The sequence below is a fragment of the Eucalyptus grandis genome, chromosome 8, assembly GCF_016545825.1.
Source record: "Eucalyptus grandis isolate ANBG69807.140 chromosome 8, ASM1654582v1, whole genome shotgun sequence".
Lineage (NCBI taxonomy): Eukaryota > Viridiplantae > Streptophyta > Magnoliopsida > Myrtales > Myrtaceae > Eucalyptus > Eucalyptus grandis.
Window position 1 is genome coordinate 64,971,978 of NC_052619.1, and position 12,485 is coordinate 64,984,462.

At 38.4% G+C, this 12,485-nt stretch overlaps 1 protein-coding gene across 1 annotated transcript; it reads right to left on the minus strand.

The window, feature by feature from the left end:
- Positions 1–3,620: 3,620 nt before the first annotated feature.
- Positions 3,621–12,485, minus strand: LOC120286595 (agamous-like MADS-box protein MADS1). Its single transcript, XM_039298890.1, is given in 9 exon segments — positions 3,621–3,852; positions 4,275–4,426; positions 4,429–4,482; positions 4,817–4,858; positions 5,166–5,207; positions 5,313–5,412; positions 5,496–5,557; positions 8,251–8,332; positions 12,253–12,485. Coding segments are annotated over 8 exon segments (753 nt in total). The 5' UTR covers positions 12,483–12,485; the 3' UTR covers positions 3,621–3,852; positions 4,275–4,285.

A 12,485-nucleotide genomic window follows, 5' to 3' on the forward strand; every position in this document is an offset into this window, starting at 1 on the left:
AAAGTTTTTCTAGTCCCTAAACTATATGAAAATATTCCTATATTTTCCTTTTATTATTTCAAGTTTACACGTAACATTTTGTTTTTGTCCATTGTTCAAACGAACCGGATTGGAAATCAAATCAGCAACTTCCATAAACTTTAATAAATGAAAGAACAAACTTAGATATATTCATATAGCTCAAAAGGAAAAGTGTTAAAAAAAGTCAACTTTTTGCATTTGTACAAATTTAGTCTTAAACCTTTTTTGGTGCTAATTTAATCTTAAACATTTTTACTTAGTGCCAATTCAATCATTTCCAACCAATTCAATTAGCGTTGACTTGAACAATTTTTAATAATATTTTTAATATTTTTTATTCTTTTTCTTTTCTTTTTCCCCTCATTCCTCTAATTGGTTGTCAAACCTTAGCGATCGGCAGAGGCCAGTGGCGAGGCCACCCTCACCAAATCCAATGAGGGCAACCTCGCGCAGGCGTGAGGCTGCCCTCATGGCCTGGGCAACGAGGCTCTACCTTGGCCGGGCCGCGAGGCGGCCTCACGTAGGGCGGGTGAGGCTCGAGCTTCCGGACTGATGAGGGTTGAGCCTCACTAGCCATGGGCGAGGCCGGCTCGAGGTTGCTTAGGCCACAAGGCCACCCTCACAATCCTCATTAGTTGTCACCTTTGGCCGATTGCCAATGTTCGGCAACCGATTGGAGGACGCGGAGGAGAAGGAAAAAGAAAAAAAGAAAAAGAAAAATTTTAAAAATATTAAAATATTATTAAAATTTGTCGACGTTAGCGCTAATCGTACCACGTCCCAGGCCGACGCCTAGTAAGAAAAATCTGGCCAAATTTAGCTGGACTAAGTAAAATGGTTTAGGACTAAATTAACACAAATGTAAAATATTTAGAACTTTTTAACACTTTTTCTACTCAAAGACTAAATTGAACATGTACCAAAAATTTATAAAATATATTCAACAAATTAAAATTTATGACGATATTACAAATTAAATTAAAGTTTATGATTCATATTAGATAAATTAAAAGACAATATTGTATATTGAACCAAAGTTCATGGATCATCTGTATTACTGTTCCTAAAAGTTGTTCTTCGTTCCAATGAGTGTCCCACTCTCATATTCACATTCTTCCACTTCCATCCTTGTTTAAAATCCTAAACTAACAACACCTGCACCATTAACAGCAACACGCCGCTGCCACTGCCATCACCAATGATCGAATTCTCATGTCGACAAACATCACCAGTCATTATTGCTTTGTTGCAGCGCGAAAAAATTGCCAGCTTGAACTCTTCATTCCGGCATATAATTGTACAAGTTGAAGCATGGGGCGGGTGGAAATGTCGCATTCTACAATGTTCTCTATGAGAGCGATCGTTGGGGATTATGACTCGTTTCCGTAATGAGGATTATTATAATGAGTTCTGAAAAAGTTTAATCTCGTGTGGATACCCATCACGTGATAGCAAAATTATATATTCAACATGATAATTCATGTATGGTCGAAGGATCATTTAACGAACCATATAATGTGATAGACCATAGTTAGCAAGTGAATGATATAAATATGAATGAGCTCGTATCATTACGGAAAAACTCATACAGCATGACGGCAAGTAATCAATTGAACAAATAAACTTATCATAGGATCGTCAAAATAGTAAACATATAGTTTAAAAACCCTATAATCTCAACAGTAAATATTTTTTACAAAGATGATCTCCATCACCTTACAGCGGTTGAGAGTGACGTTGAATTAGGGGCAATATCTGAAAGAGGGATGAATACTGTTTGGACTTTGACGAACATTAGGAAATGAACGCCCATGGCGCGAACAGATGGATCACCCGTCACAACTGCCCGGGAGAAGAACATCTATGCGCCTCACCGATTCCCGAAGAAGGTGATTCTGAGGTTCATCGTACCGGCCATGATAGGACACGCCCTTCCGAACCCCGGGCATGGATCAAACGCTCGCCGTTTTCTCCACTGCGAGGATGCCGCAGAGCGAACCGGGTCGGTTTTGCGACGTAGCGGCTAAGGAGGAGAGGAGGGTGATCAATGTGATTCCAAACACGCGGATGAAGTCTGCGGGGAACGGGCCTTTCGACGACCGGAGTTGCCAGATGGATCGAAGGTTGAAGAACACGGGAAGGTTCGAACTTCGAACGGACGGCTAAGGAGGAGGAGGTCTTGAGGGAAGACGATGGAGGGGTATGTCGGCAATCAAGATTGGTGGGGAGATGTTTCTGGAGCACTGCTTCGCCGTCCTAGAATCCTCATGGTTCAAAAGGCAGTTCATCCGCTCAAAAGCCAGCTCTGAAGAGAACTTCTGCAGCTCTGAGGGGCGCAAACTAGGCTCTTTAAAGGCATTCCCCAACCCGATTCCGCATCGGTTCCAGCTATACTCTGGGGATCGAGTAATTTGTGTTTTTACCCCCAAAGTTGGGCCAGTTTGACACCTCTTCTTAGATCGACTGGTCATCGATGTTAATAGTATGTCGTGTAGCTGTTCATTTGTTGTGAAGTCAGGAGGAGGCTGCAAATTTGAATTCAGGTGCCATAGCTTCACCTTAGCACGGACAGTTCTCAGAGTCTTCTTTTTAGGCGGGCTGTGCGCCGTTTCCAACCCCGCTTCAAGTTAACATACAGGCTTGTAATATACTTATCAATGTGATGCACATCATAATGCAATAGAAACAATAAAGCAATGCCAATCGTCCCTCGTAATAAAATGATCATAAGGCAATCAGATATTAAGTATTCCCTTACCTTGCACTTGCAATGGTTTCCTCCAATTAGACATGAATATTCATTTTCCATGAACCTGAACTTAGCACATAGCATGCTTCCGCACTTCCTGCATGCAACCGGCACCCCAGCAGGGTGGTCACGTACCGGGATTTAGATTATCCTGTCCTTGGATTTCTTCATCATCATTTTCTCTAGTATTTGTCAAGTGCATGACCTTAATTCTATGATTTTCTAGTGTTTATTCCACTTGATGGCATCTTCGGCTTGTTGTTTTCCCTAGTCAGGTGACAGCTTCACGGTTAAGTGCTTTTAGAATGTAACTACTGGTTAGAGGAGCGTAATTTTTCTTTTTTGTGAATTTCGATCACTATCTGTCTATAAATTTATGAAGAAGCGTAATGACCCGTTCGTCGTTACATCCATCAATTTCCTTCGCAGCCATTCGTGCTTTTAGTTTCGCATGGTAATGGAGACGTGAAGCATTTGTCAGCCAAAACAGATTGGGAGTCAGGACTGAACAACCACCGCAACACCACCAGTCGTCAGTCACTACAGTCACAACTAATACAGCATAACCATTGCCAAGATCATCGGTTCGCCTTCATCAGCAACAGTGACACACCACTGCTACGACCGTCACTAATGATAATATCCCCGAATCAAACATTGTACAACGGTCATTTTGCTTTCTTATACTGCGAACCCATGCAATCTTAAACTTCTATTTTGACATATATCTGCATGGGAACAGACGCAAGGCATACAAAGATGCAAAATCCTACGATGTTTCCTTGAGAAATTCATTTTTCATTAGTCCAAGCATGTGTGCATGAGAGTGAGAGAGAGAGAGAGAGAGAGAGAGAGAGATCTTAAGTACTATATAAAAATTGCAATAACCCTTGTACAACACGATTCATCAGAAGAGTTTGAAGAGTGATGAAGAGAAATATCAGAGAGTTCTTCCACTGTTTAGGCGAAACTCATCATGCGGGTCTCTCCCCAGTTCATTGATTCCTCTTTCAACTAACTCTAGCATATTAAAAGCATAATCTAGAGTGCCAATACGTCCAGTTGCTAGTGCTACATATTAACTGCACCCACGAAGGAAAAAGAAACTAATTATACGATAATTCAACAAAAGAAACATGATTAGTGATATGACTATGATTAGGATAAAAAATGAAGAGCGTAGTCAAAATACTGGTCACAACAGTTCATGACATCTTCACCTCCATAAGCTGAACCTATAGTTTTCGGCACCTTCATACAGAGTGTGTTTTGATAGCAAGGAAGAGAAATAAGACATGTATTTGATATACATGATGAGTCCATTGCCGGTTATTTATCCTTTTGGGAACAAAATTGATTTCCCTAATGATAATCTTCTTTTTTCTAATTATGTAGGGGATTGATCATATATAACTGTGCTTGATTGGCATGTTCACGGACATGTATATATAGAAAGTTTTGTTACTAATACTGTAGTTGAATAGGAAAAGAAGTGGGAGTGTACCTGAGCTTTAATTAGACGAGTTGGAGGGCAGTGTGGTCGGATCGAGAATAAGATTGGTGATTTGGTTCCAGGACATTGACTTGCAGGAAGTTGCGATCGTATGCAGGCTGAGACGGCAGCGCCTCGTACACTGACGACGATCCCGGCATGTTGAAGTGATGATCACTCCTTGCTGCTGCTGCTGTTGTGCTCCCTCGTTCTCAGCTATCTATATATCATCACAAACACAAAATTCAGTCTACTCAATCTCACTACAGTCATTGTCCATGTCCAAGTTCTAATAATTGCTTAGTTTTTTTCATGATTATCTGCAGCTCAAGTTATCCCCGCCTTTGCATATCTGTGACATAGCTCAACTAATCGCATCTCTTCATTGTGACATCACTTTGACTGTTATAACCATCCGGATTTTATGTTGTAAAATCTAGAGATATATGATTGGTTTGGTAATACCATGTCTATACGACAAGTTACGTATGAATGCGAATGCATGGGCACAGAGAGAGAGAGAGAGAGAGAGAGAGAGAGAGAGAGAGAGATACCTTTGCTCTCAGATACATGTTATCATTTTGCAGCTCAATTTCCTGCACAAGGCCCTTAAGTAGCTTGGAATGAGAAGATAAGCAAACGGTCGAAGTAATTGAGCATGCCACAAAAATATTCACAGCGAAAGCCAAAATACATATTAGAACCAACAAATTATACGTGTACAGAATGGATCTTCTATAGGTGCTTTTCCTTACACATTGTTACGAATGAACTCAATTTGACCGTTGTTTTACATTATGTTGGTCTCATAAAAGCCAATAAGAACACTTAGTAATTTGCTCATCACCATGTTGGGAATATACTAGAATCAAGTCTTAGAGATTTCAAAAGATAGTTACTCACCCTCTTCTGCATGTACTCAATCTCGGCAAAAAGCATCTCATTCTGCAATAGTTAGCATTCGCAAAGTCTATCAATAAATGCACGGAAAATAATTTAAGTGCAAGTTCTGATAATGATCCCAGTTGACGGAGAGACGTGAAAACTTACCTTCTTTGATCTAACTCGGCTGATCGATTTCTCTAATTTGCTCTCGAGATTCTTGAGATCCTTGAAGCTCAAATCACTTATACCCTCACCTAGAATATGCCTTTACACAGTTTCGGTTTGATGTTAATCCTCAAAGTAAATAAATGAAGCATCTTTCATTTTCAATCTAGTTTGCATTCTCACCTATTTGAGACCTGGATTTCTCTTATCTGTCTCCGAAGCTTGGATGCTTCTTGCTGATAAAACTGAATCATCATAATAACAGTGAGCATCTAAGAACCTTGGCGTATCAGTAAGGTTTATTATTCATAAAATAACAAGAACGAACTCTTTTTAGCAGTCAATTATATGCCACGATGTACCATATAGTTATCAAAATAGGTGATATCACATGGATACAAAGGTATGTTGATGTATTACCACTGATATACACAAGCATTTAACGTCATTACGTGCCATATCTCTATAAATTTAAATAAACCATAGGCAAATTTTGCTAACTCAGGACACTGGTATGACCCAAATCATATAATCTTTGGGTTACTGAGGGCTAAAAGATCTCGACAAAACTGTTCTAATTAGGTTACTATAGTGATCTCAAATAAAGGTGCAAAAGAAGGACTGATTTTGGATGTAATCTAATTAGATTAGTATAGTGAATTTACATAAAGGTGACAAGGAAGACAGTGATCTAGCTAGCTGTCTTAATTCTGTCAAGTTCTTATTAGGTTGAAATATGTGAACTAGGTCAATAATACCTTAACATTGTCAGGGTTACAAACTCAGCATTTTACTTATGCTTCTAAGAGGAGAATTAGTGAGCTGTGAGTGACATTGATAGTAGAGAGTAACGATATAGCATGCAAGATAAGATTCAACGCCAATTATCTGGATAACCTGCTCTTGTAGCAACTCAAACTTACCGCCTTCTTTTATGAAGGTCGTTATACCTAGTATTTCTTAAATCAAGCAATTCAACTCTGGTTTAACACTAGGTCAAACCACTCCTTTAGGTTTCCAACCAAAAACCAAATGCGTAAATGATGCGACTTTTAATGTTGTCCGCTTAACCTGAGTAGTCGTCTGGCATTCGGTTTGCAAACTATTAGGCATTTAATAATCTATCATTACTTATGGTTCCCTAACTTCAATAGGTGACAGTCTTCACTCTCAGGCCTATCAACCAGGGATAAAAGGTGAGCAACCAGTTGATAGGCCTAAACTCCGCTCACCCTGCAATGGTTTTGAAGCCACCCTGACTCACCCTAGGTGTGGAGAGCTACTATACTTCCCTACCCGATGGTAGCTAGCAACAAAGTATTGACATGTTGTCTACCTTCACCACCAACAGGCTTCTCGATTTCCACTCAAGCTTTTTTTCTTGGGTGAGTGGGAATGCGGGAGGTGATATTACACAACAAATTAACAAATAATATTGCATCAGATCTTGCGTCAGTTTCTTGATAAGTTCTTGACCAAAACACAGCAAAAACAAAGCAAAATAAGCCAATTGAAGGTGGAACCAAAGTTAACAATGTGGTCGATTGGCTCGCTTGAGCCCAAAGGAAAAAAAAAAAAATCTCCCACGGAATTGGTTATCTTACCCTCAAGCCCTATGGGCTTTGCTTTGTAATGATGCCCCTTTTATGGGCTCTTTTGGTTTTGAGTAGTAAGTGAATACAAAATTTTTACGGTCCAAAAAAAAAAAAAAAATGGTGGAATCAAAGTTGGATGATTACATCCTTATGTAGGGCACTTCCAATTGCCGAATTGCACATTGCGCACCTCCTAAACATTGCTTGATCTCACAACAACATGCTCTTGTAGGATTTTTCTCACTTCACGCATAATAAACACCCTATATGTGTGTTTATAGCATATAGGCTGTGAGTGTTTCCAAATTGCACATGAAACTTGGAACTTATCCATTGAAATAGGTTCCTCATTTTTTGGAGTCCGGAACCTATCTACATATCCCGAAACCTTGAACCTACCCTATCATAGATTTCAGGGTCGATTCCAAGGTCTATCCAAGCTTCACTGTATTATTAATTGAATGATTGCAATTAAACATCACCTTTTATTGCCAACATTTGTTGCTACAATCAACTAATGATAACTTATATATAGACACATGAAAAGTATGAAACATTAACAAAATAAAAATGTTAGTCATAAAATGAAAACTTAGACTAGTGGTTCCAAATAATACAATAATTATCGAATGCCTTAGAATAGTATAGAATCACGTGAATACACAAACCAAGAAAAATATAAAAACTTATTTCAGATTCTAGATTCTAGGTCAGAATCTAGAACCCAAAACTTACTCATCGAAACAAATTCTTTAATTTTTAGAATTTGGAACCTACCTATACATCTTGGAACTTGGTACCGGATAGGTTCCCACCAATTAGGTTCTTAGGTTCTAGATTCTGCCCTGAAACCACGCTCACCCTTAATAGCATGTGAGAAAATGAAGTGTACTCTAGAGTATCTGAACATCCACTCATTTGACTCAATTGTTGTAGCGATGCATTGCTAAGGTTATCTTGATGTTCAAATGGCACATAATACCACACTATCACACATATATAAACTCTATGGAAAGGGTATTTTAAATTACGAGGACATCGTAATTTGACATACACGTTACTATATCTAACTGTGCAAATCCTTAGGTTTTCAAGCTTATGACATGTGAATCCAAATCAGTCCTCAAGAGACTGTACCACCTTTTGCCATGCATATCTAAGTTTAGTAAATGACTTTGCGAAATTCTTTAGAAGATTTGAACGTTTAAGCTCCTCATGGTTTGCCATCATTCCAAACCAGAGGAAAGTGAAGAAATTTATTTTCGCAGTTGAATGGCATAGTTTAGCCTCGTAAAAGGACTATATTTGCAATAAGTGGCAAAAAAGGAGATAATGAATTCTACCTGAGTGTTCACTTCAGAAACGGACTGTGGATGTGAGGAATCACTGCTTGCTTTCTTGTACCTCTCAATTGTTCCTCTGACACTGCAAAAATTACAGAAAATAAGAATTAAAAAGCGAAAGAAAAGGAACTGTAGTTGTTACATTAATTGAGAATCAGCTGGCCTAAGAATTAAGCTAGAAATTTTCAGAATGATCAAAGGGTCAATTAACTTATCTCCTGGGATTTATAATATTATACTAGTGGATCAAGAAAGACACAACCCTTATCAAGAGATATACAATTACCAGTATCGAAATAAAAGGGCATAAATGCCATCAAGGAGTCTTTATAAAGTCTTGAATTTCATCAAGAGCATAAATTCTTTCTCCTTTCGGATTGCTACCATACATGAGAGTCCATTGAAGATGTGGAATGGTCAGTTGAAGCTTCCTACTCGTAAAAGGACTATCTTGCTATAAGAAACTATAGCGATACATTTCGGATCATCTTGAAGTTCGATTAGTTCAGGATTACGATACCTAAAATCATAACTCCTAACTATAGATGAATTCCTCTGAAATCATGCATTGATCCACATGTTAGAGACCTCTAGCTCACCATTAACTGCACCAACTGGATCGATCATCATGCATGACCATCGCCACCATAGCCACCACCGCCACCACCAACTCCATTACCTCTTGCTAACTATCAATTACCACCACTACCACTTTCGTGTATAGTTACCAAATGATAGAACGAGATATCACGGAATCTAGTGTCGTAGAAATATGATTCCTTCTACAACTCCATTCTGATTTAGCAAAAAAATGAGTAGTTCTAGCGATCTAGTTAAGCGGTTAGTAGTTCGATAATATGTATAAACAGTAGAAAGCACAAGTTTATTTAGCCTTGAGCAAGTTTGTATCTGCAAATATAAAATACTCACTGCTCTATAGTCTAGTAAGCTTTTCTTTGGCACGTCAATTTGTGAATGATTTTTGTTCTTGAGGTTCCTCCTTTTTATTCATAGATCTCACTCTAACTACGACATCTTTTAACTTTACATGAATGACATATATATTTGGTAATTACATCAATCAATTCGTTGATGAGCTATTAGAGCGAATAATGTGTCTCATTGTAGATAATCTCAATCTAAAAGACTACGTAGGATATCGAGAACTTTGTACTTTACCTTTTCATAGTTTCATTCTAAAGAACCAATGCATGCTTATGAAATCTAGCCAGCCTTAGTTAGATTTATCATGACAAAGAGTTGCGAAGAACCAAACTACATGGATGAAAATATTTATTTGATACCTTTGAACATACTATTTGAACAGCTTAAATTTGTGAATGATTAACATTTTGAGAAAAAGGATCATACATTGGAACGCCAAAGCCATTTAGATCATTTCCTTGAAATCATTGAGTCACTATGAGTCTCAAAATGCACATTAAATGTACTAGGTACGAAGACACTTTTTTCTTTCTTTCTTTCTTTCTTTTAACCTATTTCTAATTCAACCCTATAAACATTTTGTGCAAAGAAATATGCATGTACTAATTCGAAATGTCACCTCAGCTTCTACATTATAATGAAGTCATGAGAACTTGATAGATGAATGGTTGGTATGTACATCTTTAATTAGTATAAGGGAATTTACAAAGAATCCAATCAAATTAAAAATAGTTCAAAAATCATGTATATGACGGACGCTTTACTCTTGTGATGTTGAAAAGTTTTGAAAAAGTAATTGGACCTAAGTAAACAACATTTTTTTATTATTTATCTTGTAAAAAACAAATGTCGAGCACTATATGATTCCTAATGCGACATCGGTTTTCCCCTAATACATGAATTTTCAATAACATTGACGGAATATTTACAACATCAAAGACTCCTAAAATTTTGTTTATCTATCATACACCAATTAAATTGGAAAACAGCAGTAATCATTTAACTTAGTTATCTCATTTAGTAAGATTTTATAAGAGAAACCTTTTGAGCCAATCACCGTAAGCATATGATGATAACACTAAGACGAACCTGACGGCAAAGTTACTTTTTTGTCTGTTTCCGCAGTACGGCGAGTGCTAATCAAACTACACAGAATTTTGCCTCCTTAACTTCGTCGAACCACCGAATGATTGGGTATCCCCTGCCAAGCTGGCAGAAGATACCATCATATGATTGGTCCAACATTCTTTTTAAGTTGAAACCACTCAAATGCCACGTGTAAGCAATCCAGGATTATCCAAGGTTAATAACCCTAGGAAGACACTCTTCCTTCCGGCAGGGAAGAATCCCAAGACGAAGCATCCTTTTTCAAAGGCCCGTCCTTTGTGACCATACTATGAATGAGGGTTATAAAGAGGGATAAGAAAAATTATTTTCAGTTGTCTGTCTACATGCTAGCCAAGTCAGTGTGAGGAAAAAAAAAAAAAACCAATTTGCAATGCGGTGAGAAGCACTAAAAGAAGTTGCAGAGTCTCTCTTTGGTTGTACAGAACCCCTCGCTTTCTCTTCTCTGCTATCACCCTGTCAATTTCAACTTTATCCCACTCTCTCTCTCTCTCTCTCTCTCTCATTCTCTCTCTCTCTCTCTCTCTCTCTCTCTCTAACTTGATTAATCTTAGGTCTGCTTTGAGCAATTGGTTATGTGCTAAACAGAAATGCATGAACTGCTCTCAATGTTTAAACTTTAAGTGACTGGATGCACATGAAGATGAAACCACAGATTAAATCCCAGAAAAAATTATTCTTTTCTTGTTTTCTTTATTCCTTTTTCAGGTTACACCCAGAAAACTTTCTTCTGAGATGCTTTCTCTCTCTCTCTCTCTCTCTCTCAAGTATGTGCATAAGATTCTGAAGATCTAAACAGGGTTGCTTTTGCTTTCAGGATTTCCTTAAAGATGAAAGCTCTCTGGGTTTCTTGCAATTTGTGGAGAAATCTGAGGTGGGTTTTTTCCTAAAATTGTTCTTGTTTTCCTTGTTTACTAAATCGCCAAAACTAAGGGTCTCTTTCCCGTTAAATCGGTCAAATCCAAAAGAAAAGCGCTGAACAGATCCCAAAGTAGAAGAAAGAAAATTTATACGGACCAATTATTTCTTGCCCTTAGATACAGAAATAGACGAGAGAGAGAGAGAGAGAGAGAGAGAGAGAGAGAACGGAACTTAAAAGAAGAAAAGAAGCAGAGAAACCAAGCAATGGAATCACGACACACACATACACTCTCACCTTGTCCCTAGTGAGCAACTGAAAAATCATGTCCGACGTGACCAAAGATTCGTACGTGCTGTTGTTACTAATTAGACATGATACACAGCTCACTCGCGCAGAAACAATATGCAAAACCCTAACTAATCTCAAAACTTTCCTTTCTCTCCACTTCGATTTTAACTAGGGAGAGAGAGGAGAGAGAGAGAGAGAGAGAGAGAGACGATCAGCAAGACTATGAGGGGACAAAATCAGCGACACCCGCTTAGCCGAACCCTTTCAGCTTTTTAACAGGCCGATTGAAGTGAAGATCTTGAAGTAACTCTTCAGATGTGTGCCATATGGGATATTTTGAACCCTATTTTGATGGGTTTAAGGCACTTGTCGAGATTTTTCTTTTGGAAATGACATTTCATCCTAGGAAACGTCTAGAAAATGTGAAATGGCCTTTGAAAGTGTCGCAGCTTTTTTTTTTGAGAGAGAGAGCTCTCTCTTTGAGTAGATCTCTTCAAAGGCGTACACCTCGATCTTGTGACAGACATTGCTAGGAAGAGAAACAATAGACGCTCATGGGAGGACAGTCATTTGAGAGAATCAGACGAAAGATGGGTTATGCTCATGAAATTATAAGTTCCTAATCGTTAGTTTCGTCTGAAAACAGAAGCCTTGACAACTTCGTGATTGTGTATTCATAAATCTCAGCCTAAAAGGTGAAAATCCAAATGAGAAGAAGAGCACTGAAAACACCATAAGAAGATCGCTTTTGAAGAGAGTTTATTCGTGAATGGCAACAAAACCTGTTGTTAGCATATTCATAGAGCCTGCCACGGCTCGAGAAGACAATAAGCGCCACTTCAGCATCGCACAACACCGATAGTTCATAAGCCTTCTTCAACAACCCGTTCCGGCGTTTACAAAAGGTGACCTGCCGGTTCGTCGTGTTCTCGATCCGTTTGATCTCTATTTTCCCTCTCCCCCCGATTCTCTTCTGTGAAGAGGCCTCTGAAAATTCACTCGGGAACTCCATACT